Raw genomic sequence first — 22,518 nt, 5'->3', positions numbered from 1 at the left:
CACGTCCAACAAGTGCCAACCATTTTCACAAATGGTTGTCCCTCCTTTACAGGTCTCCGGGAAATTACAGACTCTGCTTCAACATGTTTATGGTCCATGGTAAGTTAATGAATTTTTTTTGTAGAGCGCCCGGCGACCCATAGGTATCCTGGCGCAAAAGAGGCAGTAGAGGCAACAGAGGGGACTTTTGAAAGGAAAATGCCTACTTGGGGAAAGAGAAAGGTCTTCAAAGATTTTCAAAATTGAGCGGGATCCACCATTAGCCTCCTGCCTATGGAGAGGGTATTTCAGAGGAGGGGGCTGCAACTGAGAATGCAGCACCACCCACAGCTTACTTTTTGAACCTAGATAAAACAAGAAAGCCTGGGTTTGCTGACCGAAGTGTGCAGGCTGGAGAGTAGGGGATAATCTTCTCCTGAAGATCAAGAGCCCCCTGTTTATGCAAATCTCAATGGGTCAGACAGCTTTAAATTGGATTCTGCTTTCAACCGGAAGCCAGTGAAGCAGAGATAAAACAAGAGAGAGATGGGTGCATATTTAGGCAATCCAGCAACTAGCCGTGCCAAGGCTCTTTGAGTATTTCAAGTCTCTTTACATGGTATTTGGGCTGAGCCAGAAGGGTAGCCTTGCAATAGTCAAGAATACCAAACACTGCACAGGCATCCATGTAGAACATCCCTTATTGAAATCACCCGAGAGAGCATTGCACCAACAGTTGAGTTAAAGCATGTTTGAGAAGCATCCAAAACCATTGCCAGTTTAATGAAGACAAATGTGGTTATGCAGAGGTGGTCAAACTGATGGATGACTCCTCTCGTGCTCCCAGTACAGTTAAACGACCTTTAAAGCACAGGTTCAATAAAATGACATGAAGTATAAAAAACAATGAACCAGATTCAGATTCAAATCCATATGGCCGTCAGTGTCCACCAGGGGGCGGAGCCACATCTTAGCTTGTTCAACTTTATCTCTGCAGTGTTGGTTGCTAGGAACTCCAACAGAATGAAATAATTGAGATCTGCTGGCCAAAGTACTGTTTTGGACAAACGTCTCTAGGAAAATCCCTTTTGAGATCCGATTAAATTTCACCAGCATCCTGTCCTGATTTTCTTTCAATTCAGCATCCCAACAGCCTATTTTTATCCGAGATGTTTCTATCACACATTATCCATAAACAAAATTTCAATCGGGCACATCATTTTAATTGAAATTACAAGCCCTAAAAGTACTTCAGGAAAATACAAGCTTGCATTACCCAGGAATTTAGACATTGCTTGAGAGGGATGGCATGCTATTACCAACTGATCAGGTAAGTAACACCAAGTTGACCCTGTCCAGGAAATGTGTGGATTATGTAAACAAGCTTTTTATTTAGCGAATGCTCAGTTATGTGATCACCACCTGCTGAGTCGTGGGCTTGGCAGTGAAACGAAAGTGCCCCTCATCCAAGGTTACGAAAAAAAAGTCCACTGTAGGAATCTTGGAAATTAAACCCATTTTAATGGATTTGCATTTATTTTTTAAGGGGGTGGAGTGCATAGGCACACTAGTCCCTTTGATATCAATTAGTAATCCAAACCATTTGCCCAATATTTACTGACAATCATCCTGTGATTTATACTAATCAAGTTTAAGACATTTTAATTTAATAAATTAAAAGCAGGATACTTTGAGAGGGGAATTTGATTATGGCAACTACTCTTGTCAGTTCAGTTGCAAGCAAAGATATCCTTTGATCAACTGGTGCAATTCACTGTAAATACAGGAACGAGTTAGAAATGCCCCCAATTTATCAAAGTGTATGTAAGGTGGTTGGGGTAGACCAAACATTTCAGGCAAGCCCACTTTGCCATTCCTTTGACATCCACCAGAGGCTGGTAGTCCAAATACATTCTATCACTAAAGAACAATTGAACCCAACAAGAAATACAAAGTGTAGCTAATTCCCTGTGCACTCCAATTCACTGAACTGGTTGGTAAATTAAGCTCTTCACTGGATTCCCGGCTACATTGCAGAAGTGTGTAAAATGTGCATTTGTTTAGATCCCTGGCAATAATTGTGTTGCAAAGACCATACTGCGTTTGAGGGACCTTTCATATGGAAGCACTGTTATTAAACGAAAGGACGAAATGGCAGTGTACAACGCAAAACATGAGGTGCAGATTTTGGAGAAACCTCGCTTTAGTTAAAGATAACTTAAGCCAACAATTATAGAACTAAATTGGTTTCTGGTTTTTCATACAAGAACATTCTATGTTTGGTGTAAAGTACAAGTGCATACAACAATAATTGACAATGGTAGTCCATCCCATTATCAACACGAATGGATGTAATAACAAAGTTACCACACACAATTAAATGTATTTGAAATAAGTTACCTCATGTTGACAAAGTTTCCCCAAACAGCTGAAAGAGAAAACATAAAATGATTACACTTTGCTACAATACGCAGTCATCACATCAACGTCTTAATTTAAAGGATTTACATTACAAAACAATCCACAGATACAGTTTTACATCTCGATTCTAAAATGTTGGCCAAACTGCAAGTTCCTCCTACCAAATAAGATATGCACAGTTGGAAATAAAATTTTCAATTCAGACTTCAATTAGGAAGTGATTGGATATCCTGTTGCGACTGCCATTAAAATCCAATGTGAAATCAAATCTTAAAAACGTTAAGCCAGACATTAGATTTGCACAGGTGTAATGGTATTTGCCAATGGACTTTGCAGACCAGCAGTGCCAGATTAGCTGTAAAATTAATGGCTGGAGGAATAGAACATGTTGCGAGGTTGCCAAATAGAGTCAGCCCCTGCTCTCCTCGCATAGACCACCTCTCTAAACCCAAGGAGACCACAGAGGCTATTCCTCATAGAAAAGGTCATGCTTGCACACAACCTCCACTCAAGGAGTTACAAAATTGGTCACATCTCACGGTTGCTAAATGGATATCCCTATCCACAGGTCAATCTACTATACTTTCGCAAAGGGAAATTAGATTTTGACTTTTCCCCCCAATAAGTCTCAAACATTATTTGCCACAAAGACAAAATGTATTTTACAGACAGCACAATTAAAAATGACAGTTTCTGTAGAATTAAACTATCATGCTTGGCATGACATCACATAACCTAATACTTTCACAAGTCACAGTACCCAACTGAGGTGTATGGAACACTTTACATGGTTTATTAACAAAAGGGAGTCTTACAGTCCCATATGCTTGAGACTATGTCCTCCTATACATAAACAAGGCAAAGTCAATAAATAATTGGGGCTCAAGAAATATCTATTGTTCCCAGCCCAAAAAGTACTTGTAACTCTTCACTTACTGTACATGTTTGGAAGCTGCATCTGCTTTAGCACCTACTACTATGCCTTTGCACAGAACCACATTTTACCTTTCATATTAAAGTACTTCACAGTATATACCACAGATGTTCAAAAATAACTATTTTTCAAACTGAACTTGCAGCCGATACAAAAGCATTGCATATATATCAATGAAAAAACACTGTTAAAGGGCCGATAGTGTTAAGTTGCACTAATAACCTATGAAATTCAATGAAAACAACTGTTAAAAAAGGGACGTTATGGTTACAAGTAAAACCGAAAAACCTCAGAAATTCGGCAGTTTGGTAAGCTAACCAAGCATAACTCGCGCCACCACCGTGCACTGCTAAGACTAACACCCAGGATATCAAAGATGACATCTTCAATCTAGTTCTAAATAGTGTGTGGGACAGGTCTAGAACCACTCAACGAGGGCTGTCCAAGGCAGCTTGTATGGTTGCCCAGCTTATGACTAAAACTGAGCTGGTGAATGTGTGGAGAGCCTGCAACACGGGGGTGGCAGAATATACTTCTTACTTGTCGGGTCATGACACACAGTCCAGGACAGACTACTGGTTGCTGTCCAATTTCATTCAACTACGGGCTCCTGGTGGTGACCCTATTCTGCCCAGGAAGGCTATACTGTCCAATACACGGGTAACACGGGTGCAGGAGTACGACATCCATCCTAGGACCCTTCCTGATCATTCACCAGTTGTACAGACATTGGTATTGGGGTTGGGGGGGATATCAAGAACACTGGATCTATTGTGACGGATTGATCCCCCCCAGAGTTGCGGCTCTCGCTACAAGACAACACTCAGGGCTTCTTTGAGAGGAACAAGGGGGTCGGTACTGGGAATCCTTCAAGGTATGGATGGGGGGAGGGGGAATAAATAAAAAGAATGAAATGAAATAAATAAAAAGTGATGCCCACAACCACTGGGATCTTGAGAAAGGTCCGGGGGAGATGGAAGACCAAGTAAGTTTGCAATGACAGGAGAATGAACGGTACCACACAAGACAGAGGATTGTTGGGTTTGCTTAAGGGTAAGCTGCTAAAATTCCGAGACCCTGCAGACCAAGAGGTCTGGTACATGGTGAAACCAACACTAGCACGCAAGTATGGAGCAGGAGACTGAATGGAACGCTTCCTCGCTAGGGTGGTTCGGAGTGAAAAAGGGATGCAGCATATCACTGGGATTATAGGACGGGTGGGGAGTATGTGGACCACGGACAAGGGCATTAACAGGGAATTCCACGATTACTACGAGTCCCTATATGCCAATATAGATAAATGCTCAGATGGAGAGCTGGCGAGGTATGTTGCCGATATTGCTCTCCAAAAGGATAACGCTGGAGGCTGGTGCTGCCTTGGAGGTGCCCATCACGGCCGAAGAGGTTATGGATGCTATAACGACCCAGGTATTGAATTATATACAGAACTGGCGACCAGAATGGTGAGGCTGTGGGAGGAGTTGTTGGAAACTGGGTGGTTGCCACCAACGATTTCCGAGCAAATAATGGTGCTACGTAAGGCAAACAGACTGCCACAGGGGATGGCCTCTTATAAGCCACTGTCATTGCTCAACACAGATGCAAAAATATATTTGCGAAGGTGCTGGCCACTAGGCTGCTGCTGTACATGTCAATGCTACTGCATCCAGACCACGCTCAACCTTCAGAGGCTCTTCGGCATTAGATCACAGATCAATCCGTGGGCCAGGGCAGTTGCAGCTTCCATGGACGCGGAAAAGGCTTTCTATTCTGTATCATGGAAGTTTTTGTTCTGAGTCATCAGACATATGGGACTGGGTGAATATTTTATCGTATGGGTGCAGCTTTTGTACAGTGACCCATCGGCCAGGGTGCGCACCAATAATAAATGGTTGATTGCTTTCAGACTGGTGCGTGGGACACGACAAGGGTGTCTGCTGTCCTCATTGTTGTTCGCTCCAACGATTGAGCCTCTTGCACGCTTGATGCGTGAGCGACATGATCATCAGGGAATCCGAATAGCAGGGCCACCACAAGTCATTTATTTGTATGCTGCTGAAGCTGCTATATCATCAGTGAACTGGAGCGGAACATGGGATCAATACGAGGACGTCCATACATTTACAAATTATTCTGGCTACAAAATAAATGAGGCTAAGTCGAAGTTGTTCCCGTTTACAGACAGCACGCCAGAGCCCAACGATCTGCTGCAGTTCTGATGGGTCCCCGATGAGTTTAAATACTTGGGTGTAGTGATATCTCGATCGTACCATTCCCTGTATGCGGATAAGCATGAAGTTTATCTGGATGGTTTGGCCACTAAATTACAACTATGGGCTTGATCGCCAATGTCGCAGTATGGGAGGCTTTCTTTGCTCAAATGGTAGTGGTTCTCAAACTGCTGTATTGCTTTAGTAACATTCCAATATGGCCCGGTAGACTGTTCTTTATGAAATTGAAATCCTTGGCTATTGACTGTGTGGGGGAAAGGGGTGGGCCGGATGAGCTGTGAGGGATTGGTGGAACCATATAATAAAGGGGGTCTAGCGGCACCAGATTTCAAATTATACTACATTGCAGCGCTGGTGCAATACACCAGACACTGGTATGCTAAAGTCCCCTAGTCCGATACATTGCGCCCTGGAAACCTACAGGGCGGCACCAGCAAATCTGCGTTCGGTGATTCTCAGCGACCGGCAGGCAGACTCTTCAACCCAGTCCGTACGACAGAATGCATGGCCAAGGTTATTTAAGAGATTGGGGAAATCACTGCCCCATATTGTGGAGCATTGCCACTGTGGAAGTGCCAGGGACTGCCTCCGACATTCAATATTGATACTCCGAGGTTGTGGAATGACAATGAGTTCATGGTTCTGCAAGACTTACTCCCAGAAGGGCGGTTTGTGACACCAGAGGAGTTTAAGGCAAAGTTAGGGGATAGTCCCCTCAAAACAATGCAATACTATAGGGCAGAGGTCTTCAAACTGTGGGGCCTGCCCCCCCCGGGGGGGGGGCCGCCAGAGCCCAGCCTGAAATGTCAAAATAAAAAAAAAACTTTTTTTTAGATTGGAGGAAATGGGAAGGGGCGCATCACATGGTAAGACTGGACCATAAAATGGTTTTAGGCACCAATGAAAAAATGGCCAGCAGTTACAAGTGGTTAGTCACAGACTGTTTTTTGTTCAAATGTAAACAAATTGTGATATTTAAAGAATATTTATTCAGCAACAATGGTCCAAACTACTAGCTGCATAGTGAAGTAACTCTTCAAACTTGCCCACATTGGCCAAAAAAGTAGCCCATTTTGACTGGCCTACACTAGCATTTTTGGTACGGTCATCGCCCTATTACCTTATAGGCCAGTCCAAGCCTGTCGGCTCATCCATAATGGGTGAGGGGGTGTCCACCCACTGTCCACCTCTCCCATTATGGAGCAGAGGAGCCAGCCCAGTGAAACACTGAGCACTCCCTCAACTGCTTTTTCCAGCTGAGGGAGTGCTCCTGGGCTGGCTGAACTGTCAAAGGGAAACACTGTTTGCCTTTGACAGTTCATTTCCCCAGCCGCACATGATCACTGAGCCATGCAACACTGGGGTGTTTTGCTTCGCCAGCCTTGCAAAGCTCATTGGAAATGCTGGCTGGGGCACTGCATGTATGTATGTATGTGCGAGGGGGTGCTCCTGCGCCTCCTCGAACATATGGGCAGAGCAACCTGGAGCGGGGCATTTTAGCAACCAGGTGCAGGCCCCTGCAGAAGGTACGTTTATGTCGATTTATTTTTTATTTAAATGTGTATGGATGTGTGTATAATTGAGTTATGGGACTGTGGTGCAAGCAGGATGGGCGGCAGCACTGGGATAGTGGTGGGAGTAGGGTGGGGAGAGCCCAGGGTCTGTACTGGGAGTAGGGTGCGGTGATGGCACGCAAAAGTTCATAGCGATTTCTACATACTGTCCATCTGGCACTTTCGGGGGGGCCCCGACCTGCCCAAACTTTGCTCAAGGGGGGCCCAGGCCAAAAATGTTTGAAGACCACTGCTATAGGGTAAGGGCTGTGGCCAGTCACTGATGGCCGTCATTCCCATTGAAACCAGACACAAATGAATGTGTCTGAAGACAGTGTTGACCGGCGGAGACGGCAGGCAATTGGTCTCCAGGTTATATCGCATGTGCCAAGAAAGGCAGCCAACATAAAACCAGGCACAGCAGAAGTGGGAGGTAGATCTACACATGCAAATACATGATAACCAGTGGCGGTGTCAGCTGACTAGAGCCGTTTCCTTAAATGGAAGGTTCCGCCTGGTACAATTTAAGATCTTGAACCAATTTAAGATCTTGAACCAACTCCACTATACACCAATGTGGATTTCTAAAATTGCCCCAAATACGAATGACGAAAAGTGTGGAAGGGTGAGGGCAGATTAATTTCATATTTACTAGGGATGCCCACAGATCGCACAATTCTGGCAGGAAGTGGCAGATGTACTGAATGATATAGTGCAAATATCCCCCACCCCCATGCTGGCTCCACCAAAATACCTCCTTGGAGATATCGGGTAGGTACCAGTGCTGAAATGTAGATCTTTCAATCCTAGTTGTGTAATTGCCCAAAAAATGTATTTTGAATTATTGGAAATTTAAATCTGCCGCAACTGGGACAAATTGGTTAAAAGCTTTAACGTTTGTCAATGACAGGGAGGAGGGATACACTGCAACTGTGGCATCGAAATGAAGGCCTAAAGACATCCGGGACCCTTCCGGGACTATCTTGAACGCATGAACGACAGGGCGCAGAATGATGGAGAGGGGTACTAATGCACTATGATGTTTAAGGGACCAAGTTATTTAGATCTGAACTGTTAAATTAAACTAAGAGAACCATGCCAGCTCGTATGTGTTATATCAAGATTGTGCTGGGTCGAACTGCTGTGCTCTGTAACGTGTCTGCCAACTGATATAAAGTTGTTTTTTAAAAAGAAAATCCATATTTCATTGATGTGTCAAGTTGCCATGATGAAATACAGAACAAAAATGATTTTTGCCTTCAAAAGGTTTCCAGAGCAGGCAGCCGGAACATTTTTCACAGTTGCCATCGAAATTATTGAACCGAAAATTAGACCTGCAAACACAAATGTTAAGACGCATGGATGAGGTCAAAACAGGCCTTCTAATTTTATTGGATCTTAAGGCAGCGTTTGATCTTCTTGATCACACCAGATTACTGGAAACACTGGCAAACGCTGGTAACTGCTCAAAACATGCAGTGGAATGGATTGGCTCCTTTTTAGGTGAAAGAACGTCTAAAATATGCTAGGGCACTATATGTTCAGATCCTATTGCCATCAAATATGGCGTACCACAGGGAGCCTGTATTTCTCTCATCTTATTTAATATCTATATAAGACTCCTGTGTGATAAATTGAAAGGATGGGTTTCCACTTCACAAACGCTGCTGACAATGTCCAACTATTACTATTACTCTAAATCACATCTACTCTATCATCCAGGAGTGGATGAAGGAAAACTGGATGTGTCTTAATAGTTCTAAGACTGAGTTTATGGTAGTCGGATCCCGTTTACAGACAGCTAGAAAGAGACTTGATCCATCCCACACAGGTTTCATGATTGATTCTTGCAATATAAAAAGGTGGTCGAAAAGGTAAAAACATTGGCACAATATTTGAAGCCTCCTTAAATGTGGACGCTCACGTCAAATATGTGACAAAAAAAAATGTACACTACCATCTTAGGATTCTAAGACAAATGAATCCTCTAGTATCTTGCAAAAACTGTGAAACCTTGGTCAGAGCTTTAATCATGCCACGGCTGAACTACTGCACCACCCTATTGGCCGGTGCAGGTAAAGGTAACATCCAAAGGTTGCAGACAATTCAGAACGATGCTGTCAGAATTATCTACAAAGCAACAAGAATGGATCACATTTCACAGTATCGAAGGGAGCTACATTGGTTACCTATAGAAAAGAAAAAGAGAATCCAATTTAAGACGTTGACCATCACACAATATGTCGACAGGGTATCACGCAACTCCCCTTCTTCAGGATGACTTGAAGGATGGTCCAACCCCACGGCCAATGGCAACCGCACCAGAGGCGACTTCCTAGGGGCCTCAGCAGGCACACTTTCAACCCCCGGAGTCGAGAGACTCGGAGGGAGGCGGAAGCCTTGCATCCAGTTGCCCCAACGACAACTGGAGCATATTCAACACCTCCAAGGGTAGCAGGGACTGAGGATTCACCAACGGGCAAAGGGGTGGCCGAGCTCCCCATCAACATGCGTGCACCATGCAAACCCAGAGCCCACGGATTGAAAAGCGGCTCTTGCTCCTCCTCCATTCCAGAGGAAACAGAAAATGCAGCCGGTTCCTGTAGCAGAATGTCCACAGGATGCATGGGCCCAAAGCCGGCAGACTGCCACAGTCCACCCATCGGCAACAAGCCTTCCGAATCCATCTGCGTCGACAACAGTGTACCACCGTCACAGACTGATCCGATGACCCCACCTTCGATGACAAAAGCAGATGGTACCACCACCGTCGACGCCACTCTCGTCGTTGGAACGGCAGCCTCCACGGTTGTAGCCTTCACCGATGACAGACTCTTTGGAAGAAGAACCAGACCGGTGCTTCAAATAGTCCCGGCTGGACGAGGACCGATGATCTTTAAACGATGAGTGCTTCGAGGAAGACTCCTCCGACTTCGCCTGTTCCTTGTCCGACATCTTTGACTTCTCGGGCCTACGACCAGACCCCTTGGACTTTCAGGCCGATCTAACTTGGACAGCGAGGAGCTACTCGCCCCTTTCAAATGATGCGACCTGGACATAGATGACTTGCTACCTCTCTCCACCTCCGACGTAGGCAACTCAGTCCGTTGCTTCTTAGCAGGGGTTCCGCTGATGCCACCCGTCGATGCACAGAGGCCTTCTCCGCCCTCACCGAAGACTGGCTCCCCCGGGGCCGAACCCACTTCTGAAGCCGGGTAACTGCCCTTGTTTAGCTAACAGATGAACCGGCAGTTACAGTCTTTCAAAGTCTTCTGCGAAAACCCCTGGAATATCTCGCAGGCCTCTGCCAAATGATGGGGGTACAGACAGTAGAGACAGTCCGTATGGCCATCCCCCCTCGAAGACCTTTGTGCCCCAGGTAGCACAAGGCCTAAACAGCGATATTTCTCTGGGCCACAGATGGCATACTGACCGGATACGTAAAGCAGGTGCAAAACACGGAGAAACACAAGGTGATCCCAACCATTTGGAGACGGTTGAAATCTGATGGGAAGCCGCGGGGGGCAGGGCTATTTATATCGGACGTCCTATTGGTGTCACTTAAAGCACCCAAAAAGACAGTCAATAGGACAGTAAAGTGTTGAAGTTTTCCATGGGGAAAATGCCAAATTAAATTTACTGAGGTTTCCCAGCCCGACGATGGGAAATATTCACAGCATGTGAATCCATGAAAGATCCAATGCTGGAGAAAGGAGTGTGTGGCAGATCATTTAATTGTACTTTTGAAGAGGAGAGCATGAACATCATATTAAATAGTGTGATTTGGTGAAGTTCAAAATTTGCATTAAAAACGGATTAAATGAACTCAACGGAGGGGAGGCAGAGGTAGTTAGTGTGACACCAACAGCTACCAGGAGCTGCCTTTGGCTCCCCAGGCCATCCGGTGCCAAACAAACACACTTATGTGAATGTACCTCTGCATTTGGGAAAATCTGAAAAATACACATTAGGGCACATCTCTATGACATTTAAAGCACAAGGGGTCATAAATCATGGGCAACATGATACATTTGCATCTTATGGGGCAGTTAGATTTGCAGAACATTATCCATTAGCTCCTCGTTCCCCAGGGGTAGATCCTGGTCCCTGGTTAATGCTGGATATCCAGGAGCGGCTTTTAGCTCCTGCTTAGCCAATCCATTGTGATCCCTGTAGTCTTGCACCAGCTCTTAATGTATGTCAATTACACAGCCTCTGCCTTGCTCTGCATAAACCTTTTTATACTTCACAACAAATAGAAGTGCTAAATAAATTGATGTATTGGATAAGAAAAATGTGCTGCATACATGCGTCTAAATTAGGTCAACTATGGCATAAACATGCTTACAACCTCCCGCTTGACAACTCAGAACATTGTGTGAACATAGAATAGTAAACCTAAGAAATGAGCTACTATACAGTATAAACTATACCCACAAGCCATGAGTCATGAGTCCGATATTAATTGAGTCTATAATGATGCTTCAAGATCACCCCCTGGCTATCTCAGAATTTGAAATTAAGATTGAATGAGCAGAAGCTAAAACCAGCTCCTCGATGTCAGGCATCACCCAGCTTGAAGGAGCTACTGTTGAGGAACAAGGAGCAAGTGCACAGCACAGCACACCACAAATCTAACTTCTTCCAGAGAGGCAAACTTTAAATGTATGCACATCATGTATGATCCATTAGGTTTTAATATGTACTAGATGGGTCCTAATTCTTCTTTATTAACTTACTCAAAGTTAATGTCACATATGTATTTTTGTTAGGTGCCCAGCGAGCCAAAAGTAGCTCCTGGTAGCTTTTGGTTTCAAGCTAACCAGGATCTCCTGGGCTAGGAGGAGCTAAATAGCTCCAAGCAATTTCGAACCTGGTTCTCGATTAACTGCAAAGGGTCACCTTCCTTCTATTCAGATAAACCTAGGAGTCTTCTCACCCATTTAACGTATGTATTGTTAGCCTAAAGTATCAGACAATTATCAATAAAGACACAATGTATACACATGAAAAAAATTATTATTTACAAAAACATATGTTTAATGTGCGGGCATAGAAAATTGCAGTAACATACTATAAAACAAAACCAAAGCAAACACATGGCTGCATAGGGAAAATATATTGCCAATGTCACAATGTCCTGGATAACAGTGAGTATCTGCCTAAGATGGTCAGTGAAGAAAAGCAAAGTTGCATAAAAGTCCAAGCTCATTATATTGCTTGATGTAGGAGGTAATTTCCTCAAGTGCGCCATCGGCCCCCAGGTTGGTTATACTTAATATACATTTTTCTCAACACACGGGGTATACATCAGCATGTGCATATTGAAGATTAACATTTTTCAATCCTCTATGGCACTATCAGAACTACAAGAGGCCGGTGGATTATTTAACAAAAAAAGGACAAAAAAATAAAACAGGGGGTGGAGGGTAGACTTAAATAGAATACTATTATGTGCATTGGAAAGTAAAACATTACGTATAACTACGGGCAAATTAGGATTTTTATTGATTTATTTATTTATTTTTTACACACTTCTTTGGTAGGATAATATAAAAAAAGTCTTTCCAAATCAATTTAATTAAAAGAATTCCATGCATCACTTTCTTTCTGGTGTCCAGTTTTATCTACAGAAGCGGCAGCAGTCAGGTGATCTCAAATGACCTTACACAGCTTAACAGTTGACATACTTGAAATAAACCCACTTGGGATGTCTGTTTGCTTTATTTCAAGTTTCTATTATTTTCTGCAGGAGTTTACGGTCATCTCAATTCCTGAGGCTTGAAGGGAGGAATGTGGAAAAAAGGTGGAAGCTTGAATGGAGAAGGACACCGATTCGTCGCCTCACTCTAGGTCAGTGTCCGCTGGCTAATCACTATTAAATGTAATAATGCTGGGTGTCTGCAACCTTTGGCTCGCCAGGTGTCATCAGATTACAACTCACATCAACCCTAGCCAGCCTAGCCAATGGTAGGGTTAGTCTAAAACATCTGGAGATCTTCAGGTTGCAACTCCCCCCCCTAGCGCCGTCGGTCAAAGTGGAGCAGGATAAGTAAGAACCAAAAACATATTTTATACCAATTACTATTCTCCAAGGTACAGCCTAATACTGACAAAGGCACACGTACATACTCTTTGACAAGGGTTAATATGACACATATGCTGTGGGACGAGACTATGACAACATATATTAATTTGGAGAAAGGTTAATTAAGATGTTATATTCCAAGTTTTTTATCATACCAACACTATTTATTGAAGTCCCCTAATAGACAGTATCTTTGGCGATTTTTGAGATTTCAGCTGAATCTTTTGAAAAAGTATCAGATTGGGGCATTGTGAAGATGAGCATGCCCCTTTAGTGGGGATACTAAAATATACACTCTTCAGCATTTATTTATGAAATGCAGCACAACTTTTATCACTCAAAGATGTCTGCCAGAGAACATCACTACAAAAAATAAAAAATAAAAAAAAATAAGTGTTTTAGGCACGTTGGGTAAGATTTCATTATTGCTGTAGTGGAATTTTGTACACTGAAATAATGGTTTTAAAAATGCAGAGATTTGATATGGATTAAATTAATTATATCAAGCCAATAGTGTTTTAAAAGGTTATATTACTATGTGCATGGAAGGATTACTTAAAAAAGGCAATGGTGTAAGGTTTGTTTTTTAACCAAATACACTAACATATTAGAATAGAATTGTACAGGGAACTGGAGGGCGGTGAGGAGAGGAGAAACGAAACGTATAGAGGCATGCCTGCATGTCCAGGACGGACCTCACAGTTGGCATACGGTGCAACATTTGTGAATGAGAAATCATGACACTGTATAAAGGCTCTCTGTAAGGCATGTCCGAGGCCATTGTCTGCATCCGTTGCAGGGCAAAATCAAACACCTTTATTCTTTGGTAGAAAACGGAACATGCTACTGTTTTCAAACTTCGCTCAGAAAAGCAATAGCTGCAATCCCGATGCTTACTCAGCACAGAAAACACTTGGACGGGCTCCGTAGAAACTCCTGTGAAACATTTCTCTGTGAAGGTCACTCAATATTTTTAGCATCAATTAGAACTTGCCACCGTGAGCTGCTTTTCTAAACGCACACTGCAACTACTAGAACGCCACTGCCTGCAAAGCTAGAATGCCAATGTATTGATTCAAAGCTGCTTCACGCTTCCATAAGGTCAGCAGAGTACACCGTATTTTTCCAGTGATTACAGGTTACATAGTTGGGATTAGTTGTGGAGAATGCCATGTAACAAATATATATAGCACTGAGAAGCAAAATGACCCAATTATAAAGAGGTTGATGTTGGGGGTCAAGGGGTTACATTAATTGTGAATGTAAGGCACAAGGAGGCAGAGAATCACAAGGCACTGCAGTAAAGGAGCAGTGAGAAACAAAGGCCTAAGAAACTACCTTGAATGAAAAGGAAACTTACATAAAGTTAAAGGATGGAAGGAAACTGAATTAAACCTAAAGCCTTGGGTGGGTGCCATTGCCAAGCGCTGCAATACATTTCTTTCATATTGTACGGCCAGCAAGACATACTTTTTCAAGCTAATCCAACGAAGCCAATCCAAACTAGAATAGCTTTTTAGCACTCCAAATCAGTACCCCTGAAAGCAGCTTACAGAAGTTGCGTATGAATAGAAATTACTACAAACTAGGACCAGTAAATTTAGTACAAGAGGTTACCACGCATTAGAACATACAGGTTATTCGAGCCCAGCGCGTTGCTGACAAGTCCATTAGGGTTTGGAACAACATGATTTAAAAAAAAAAAAAGGAGGAGCGCTTTTCCGCAGACAACTGAATGAAATATCCACGCAACCACCAGAATTTTAAACGTGTTATGCTCATCGGTTTACAAAAACGGCAATTTAGCAAAAAGAATAAAAAGAGTAAAAACAGCATAACAATTATTGCAGGACAGAAAAAACTACAAGAAACCGCCAACCATCTACAAAGTCGGAAGAAGCACCTACTTATGCTGATTGACAACCAACAGTTAAAAATACATATGAATTTAAAAAAAAAAAAAAAAAAAAAAAACAGGACACACTCATCGTCCACACCCATTAGCAGTGGGACCTTTAGCAGTTAGAAGATTGTTCTGATAGTCTGGATATTGGTCTTGTCGAAATGAGAGACTATTCGCAAAAGCTGCCAACAGAGATATCTGGAGCTGTAGTAAATGGACTGGGATCCCGCCCGCCTCCCACCCCCCCAAATGTCAGCAATAAGGTCAATGGACACCTACAACCAGCCATTGCAAGGGATCATTGTTTCCAAAGAAGAGGACTGTGCCTTTATTGGGCATTTCTGACAATGCAAACCGTAAACTGTAAATTAATTAACAGTAACTACATGCCTGTTGTGCCGACTGTTGTGGCGTGTAAACCTTAAGGAACAGGAATGAGTAGTGCTCTGAAAAGTTGCCTGAAGCAGTTCCAACTGCAAACCCCACAGCTGCATGCATCGAGAAGGAATATTCTTTGGGCAAATAAAACTGCAGCTCTCCGGCTATCTACATTTGATAACAGTCTAGTAGTGTAAAAAAAAAAAAACATGACTGTACCTTGTCTTGAAGCAATGCACACCTTGTCACACCAAGCATTATTGGATCTCAAGGGCAGAATGGGTCACAGGGCTCTGTACTCAATATGGGTTTTTTACAGCTTTGCTGCACTCTGTCAGCAATAAACCCATCTAAAACACTAACCTGCGTTGGTATACATGTACAATGTCCAAATAAGGAAAAAATGTTTATGCTACGTAATTTGTATTAGCCTATGGTGGGGCTTGTTTGAACGCTAAATGGCAATGAACATGTGTTCTGTGTAGGTAGGAGATTGGGATATACGTGTTACTTTGCATCTAGTTTTGAATACTTTTTAGTTTGCATCAGGTAGCAATAGAACAGCCAACAATGTAATCACAATGTTACCTGTGGCTGACAACTGTAGGATAACTTTGTAGCAGACTACATTGCTTGCTACCTCTCCACATGTAACTGCCCGGTAAGTAAAGATAAGACTACCAGCAAAAAACCCACAAGCAAGTAGTGACACAAATACAGCACCTCCCCCACTCCCCCACTGAGGCGCCAAATGCAACATACCAATTGATGAACCACCCCAACAGGGACAACACCAGGGACAATACTGCAACAAGAATCAGGGACAAACTTGAATCCATTAACCTCGACATACCCTAACATCACCAAAGACTGCAACAAAGGATCTGCACCAACACAACGCACCAGCAGGAACCAACCAAAGCCAACCCCTGCTATGTAATCAGTCTACTGGACGAAGAGACTGACCACCAAAGAACTCCCCCTTCCCAACGGGAACAACCAGGAGAGAACCACCAGCAACGGAAACCCAACCGACAACACACCGAACCAAACTGACAATACAAACAAAAGGAAAATCAAAAACTGCACTGCAGCCTACTCAAAGTTAGATCCATGGCAAACCACCCAACAGAAATCAAGAGACCTAAGCGAAGGAGGCACTGATGTAATTTCCTTACAAAAACCTGGTTAGCTTCCAATTACAAAGCCGTCATGAACAAAGCCATACCGGACAATTTCAAATTAATACACGCCAAAAGAGAAAACCGAAGGAGGTGGAATCGCAATCCTACACAAAACACATCCCAGCTGCTCCAATTAACCCAACCAACGTAGAAAACTAAGAATACTCATCAAGATCGAAACGGCCAAACCAACAGTGTTTTATCTGATCTACAGACCACTATCTTACAACCTCCAACTTTGCAATTAAACTAGCAGACTCTGATGCCATTATATCAACCTATCACGACAACCTAGGGATACTGGGAAACTTCAACATTTGGTTCGAAAAAGAAAACAAATCTGCAGCCAACTCACTCTGCGCACTCCTGGAAACATTGCATTTCAAGCAACTCCTAAATGGATCCACAAACAATGCCGGAAACACCCTGGATGCAATCTTCTGCAGAGGAGGACACTGCGCATCTGTACCACCTACACCAATGGTATAGAGCCACCCATACTCAATACCATTCTACATCACACTTCAAACCCGCCTACTGGCCCGGAAAGGAAATATGCCATAGCAGCAAGAAAAGAAACTGGAAGAACCTAGAACTAGAGGCCTTACACTTATTAGACTGAACCCTACCAAGAAGCACACAACCCACGGAAACCATAGACAACAGAAAACACACGCACACCCAACACCGATCCCCTAGACCACCTGGCACCAGTAAAACCTTTCAAAGTCACACCAAAAGAACTGGCTTCCACAGAAGAACTGAAATTTTTTTTTTTTTAAAAAAAACCAGTCATCCTGACAAGCAAACATCACCAACCACCCAAAATCAAAAATAGAAAATCCAGCAGACCATCAATACAACCCAGGCCAATCTGGCTCATCTGTAATGAAGTCCAAGTTTCACAGATTACAAGAACACTTTCCCAATCTCTGCTGAAAACAGATCTTCTCTTGACTGGTGGCTGGGCCAGTTTTTATTTATTTTAAACATTTTACACATAAAACAAGACAAACAAATAAATCAAACAGCAGAGGCGGTCAAAATCAACATAGATTCTGATTCTTATATTGTTAATACTTCTCAAACAGCAAGTTTCTAAGTCACTTCTGCTGAATATCCAATGGCAGATCATTCTAAAGATGTGGACTGAGGGAATAAAAGGATTTCCCCTGCCGCCCAGCTCAGCAGACTTTGGGACAAGAGAGCAGTGCTGGAGAATAGGACCAGAGGGAACAAATCTGTTTATATGGCTGTATAGCTTCAGCCAGATGACTAGGAGCCTGAACATTCAAGCATCTGTAAACCACAGAAAGCATTACTAATTCCGCTCTTGCCTTCACCGGAAGCCAATGCAAAGCCTTTCTATGAGCAGAACTGCGTTGCCTGTGGTTAATGCAGGCAATAATTTGAACCGCGTCATTTTGTACAACTTGCAATTTTTGAATATCTTTTTCAAAAGTTCCAACATGCAAGCTGTTCAATAATCCAGTTTGGTGTGGATAACAGCTCTAGCAATTGTTGCACAATTTATTCCAAATTAAGACAAATCTGTCGGAGCAGCCGTAGATGGAAGCATGCAGAGCTCACCAGCGAACTGGTGTAACAATCCATAGTCATGGAAGAGTCTAATGTTACACACAAGGTCTTAAACTTCCAAAGAGTATGGATAGCACACCCAGTAATACAAAACTGATTGCAATCCTGCTTTATCCTCGCTAACTTTCTTACAGAAGCCACCAACATCAGCTCTGTTTTAGCACCATTTAAACAATTTCAATTACAACCCATCCAAGACTTAATAAGGCTGTATGTAGTATTGATCTTCTCTTGATCAGTAATATAAATCAAATATTTCTGATTCAAAATCCATAAAAACACAGAAGACCAAACAATTACAATAAATAAAACCAAGCAATTACAAGAAATAAATCAGCAGATAGTTCAATCAATAACTGTATCATCTGCAAAGTTGGTAAATACATTTTTTCGGATAAAACATCAAATAGTGGCTTCATATACACATTGAAGAGAGATGGTGCAAGCACGCACCCTGGGGTACTCCACTAGTCAACACCTGCTCCTTTGACATTTTACCTCCCAAGCAGATTTTAGATAACCGGTTTGACAAGAAAGAGGAGATCCATGATAAGAGTTGGCCAGAACACCAGGCTTTTGTAATTTGTATTTTGTTTATTTATATAGCACACCTGGCCCAAGAGCATCTGGGCGAATTTCTTACAGTAATAGTTTGGAGGTAATGACATACAGTAAGTGTTATACAGAGTAACAAAGGCATGGAATAATATACAGAACATTGAATGGAAAAGAGCATAAAGAAGCAGTGAATCAAGTTATTTTACATAGGGTTAGACAATATACATACAGAATTTACGTAATCATTGTGCGGCTATCAAAGAAGCTGTGTACATGGAGGACCTGCGGCCGCTAAATCCTGCTCCTGGAGCCATGTTTTAGTTTTTCTTTTGAAGGAGTGAAAGGGCAGTTCAGCTCTGAGAAGGTTAGGGAGGGTATTCCATAGTTTGGAGGCTAGGACTGGGAAGCTGGATCCATCTGCTTTTTGCAACTTGCATCTAGGAACGGTCAAGCAATGGGAATAGGCTGATCTGAGAGGGCGGGAGGAGGTATTATGAGTGAAGGCAAGGGTTTTGAGAGATATTCTTTGTGCAACAGGCAGCTAATGTAGGCTACGCCTAATGTTGGAGAGGTGTTTTTTTGGGAATATTAAGGGCTGCCCTGATGGCATTCTGGGTCACCTGTAGCTTGATGAGGTTCCTTTGGCTCGTCCCTAGGTACAAGGCGTTACAGTAGCCTTTACATAAGGTAAGTTTTCTGGCTAGGATGATACAGTTAGCGGAAGAGAGGTACGGTCTGTAAGCATCACTTTACATGTATAGGCTGATGCAGAAAGCACAGCATTTGTTAGTGTTACCACCAATCTCAAAAGATTTGAAAGTCGAGGCTAGCCTGTTGAGTCTGGAGTGGGAACCTAGGATGTGGTGCTTTGCCTTTCGTCTTGAAGAGTGTCACGTACTCACCAGTGATAGGGATGAGAACCTGGGTGTCATCCGCACAATTAGTGTAGGTGACACCCAGATAATCAGGAATATCTAAGAGTGGCTTCGCGAACACATCGTATAGAGTGGGGTAGAGACAAGACCCTGGTGGTACCCCGCATGGGACAGGTGAAGGTTCAGCAGACGGGGAGATAACTCTAATGGTTCTATTTGCAAGAAAAGACCTAATCCAGGAGATAGCTTCATCAGAGAAGTGGGCAGTGGTTTGTAAGTGACAGCAAAGAATTTGATGATTGACCAAATCAAAAGCTGCAGAGAGGTCGAGCAGAAGTAAAAGGGCGATCTTACTGTGGTCTTTTAAGCCGTCAATTTGTGTTTTTAGGTCAATGAGGGCAGTCTCAGTTCCGTGCCTGGGTCGGAATCCAGATGGTCCAGGGCCCAGGAGTTTATTGGAGTCTAGACAGTCCTGGACCTGTAAGTAGGCTGCACGATCGAGAATTTTCAGTAGAAAGGGCACCGTGGTGATCAGCCTGTAACTGGCCGGGTTACTAGGATCAAGGGACGGTTTTTTGATAAGTGGGATGACCCACGCATCCTTGACGTTGTCTGGAACAGTTCCTGATTTGAACGAGGCATTTATGAAGGAAGTGATGAAGGGCGCCAAGTCATGGGCCAACTCCTTGATAATAGGGGCAGGGCATGAGTCACCCTGGCAATTCGAAGGCTTGAGTTTATTGATGTTTTCCACTTCCACGATGGGCAGGGGCGAGACAAGGGTTTGAGGGAGTGTGTAGCCAAGTGTGTGGTGCTTGTGGTGGCCGGTAGTACGTCCTTGATTTTAGTTTGAAGAGTGGAGATTTTGTCAAATGGCGCTTTTTCGATATTCGTACACCATGTGGTGTCGTTATTGCTTTTGTCTGTGGGTGTAATGGGAGATTAAAGTTCTTTAAGAATCTTGAACAATTTTTTAGTGTTAGATTCTGCCAGCAGGATACGCTTGTTATACGTGTCTTTTTTAGCTGAAAATATCGCCTCTTTGTAGTTGCCAGAAGCTGTAGTGAGGGCGTTGCGTAGTTCTCTCAAAAGGGGAGTAAACCACGAGTTGAGATGAGCGCAGGGTTTAGATTTACATAGTTTCATAGGGGCTATAATATTTAGAGCTTTTAGTATAGTATGGTTAAAAGTTATCTACTAAGACTGCAGTCGGTGCAGAATGGGAAGAATAAGAGGGAGGAGTTTCTTTCTAGCAATGTCCTTGTTTCTGGTACCGATGGAGGGTGCAATGTTTTGTTTGGGTCATTGAGTGTTAGATTTAATGTTGAAGGTTATATTATGGTGATCTGACCATACACAAGGTGTATTGGAGATATTGCAATTCAGGGCAGCAAGCCAATCGAGAGTCCTTCCTTTAATGCAAGTAGGTTGCTGTATGTGATGAGTGAAACCGAAGTCAGTGAGTGTGTTGGATAGGTTGAGTACCGATGGAGGGTGCAATGTTTTGTGTGGGGCATTGAGTGTTAGATTTAATGTTGAAGGTTATATTATGGTGATCTGACCATACACAAGGTGTATTGGAGATATTGCAATTCAGGGCAGCAAGCCAATCGAGAGTCCTTCCTTTAATGCAAGTAGGTTTCTGTATGTGATGAGCGAAACCCAAGTCAGCGAGTGTGTTGGATAGGTTGAGAGCTTTGAGGTCATTAGGGTCTTGGAAGCCCAGATTGAGGTCTCCAAGTATTATATTTTGAGAGTTGGTTTTGGTGTTAGCTGCTAGAAGAGGTGGGATATCGCCAGTGACCGTGGAGGTGGGGCCTGGTGGCATGAAAATAATGTGTATGGTGGCCGTTTGGTTAGGTGATAAGGGTAGTTTGACTGAGTAGTTCCACAGAGGGGATCTGCTTATTGGGAATGAGTCCGAGTTCAAGGGATTTTTTTAAAGATGAAGGAGACGCCTCCGCCTTTAGACTGTTTACAGCCTCTGTCACATCTGATGATGTCATAGTCATTGGAGATAGACAAGGAGAGTGAAGGTCCGGCTTCAGAATGCAGCCAAGTTTCCGTAATGGCTAGGAAATCCAAGGTCTTGCGTTTCAATAAAGTCAGCTATATCAATTGCATGCGCTGGGAGGGACCTTGCGTTAACAAGGGCTCATTTAACTGAAGCGCTTTTGGTACGGCTGGTACCAGTAATAACTGGATTTACGGCTACATTAGGGATGGCAGTGGTGAGTCCTAAAGAATACGGTTTGGTAGTTTGAGGGCGTGCGTGTGCGTGTTCTTATTTGTAGGATGGTAAGGGTGATACGTTTTGTGGCTGAGTGTGGAGCCCAGTCGAAGGTTCCTGAGGTGGAGAGCGTAGGGTTGGTTGGGGGTGGGTTTAGTGGCGATGTGTTCCAGCCATAGTGCTGGTGAGTTCAAGTAGGGTTTAGTGCAAGTCATGGTGACCTCGATGTTGTGGATGCTCACGGGATCAATGGATGATTCAGATGACATGGGTGAGTGACATATATTAAAGGTAAGCTGTAGGACTAGCCGTTTGCAGGGTTATGCAGAGGAGCAATATAAAACAAAATAAGGAGATTGAGTGCATTGTAAGGGGGCGCTGTGGGGCTTTAGGATGCAGGTAGGACAATGCGAAGGGTGATTAACCCACGAGCAAGGCACGGGTTGTGGCAATGGAGAGTTCCGTTAGTGACACATGGTACAATACATAAAGGGCAGCCAGCGATTAGATTGCTAGTGCTGGAGTGACAGGCTATGTAGAGCTGGCAAGACTAAGCATATATGGAAATAGCATTGCTGACATTGG

The 22,518-nt window shown here is 43.4% G+C and overlaps 1 protein-coding gene across 3 annotated transcripts in view; it reads right to left on the bottom strand.

Annotated features, from left to right (window-relative positions):
- The window catches only part of UXS1 (UDP-glucuronate decarboxylase 1), a 474,798-nt gene that overhangs the window by 395,462 nt on the left and 56,818 nt on the right, over positions 1-22,518 (bottom strand). For all 3 annotated transcript variants that reach the window (XM_069636899.1, XM_069636898.1, XM_069636900.1), the window contains exon 2: positions 2,380-2,407. In XM_069636899.1, coding sequence (XP_069493000.1) covers positions 2,380-2,407 — 28 coding nt within the window. The remainder of the gene's footprint in view (positions 1-2,379; positions 2,408-22,518) is intronic.

Source organism: Ambystoma mexicanum, chromosome 7p, assembly GCF_040938575.1.
Source record: "Ambystoma mexicanum isolate Mex_15411 chromosome 7p, UKY_AmexF1_1, whole genome shotgun sequence".
Taxonomy (NCBI): Eukaryota; Metazoa; Chordata; class Amphibia; order Caudata; family Ambystomatidae; genus Ambystoma; species Ambystoma mexicanum.
The sequence above is the reverse complement of the archived record's forward strand: the minus strand, read 5'-3'. Positions and strand labels throughout refer to the sequence as shown.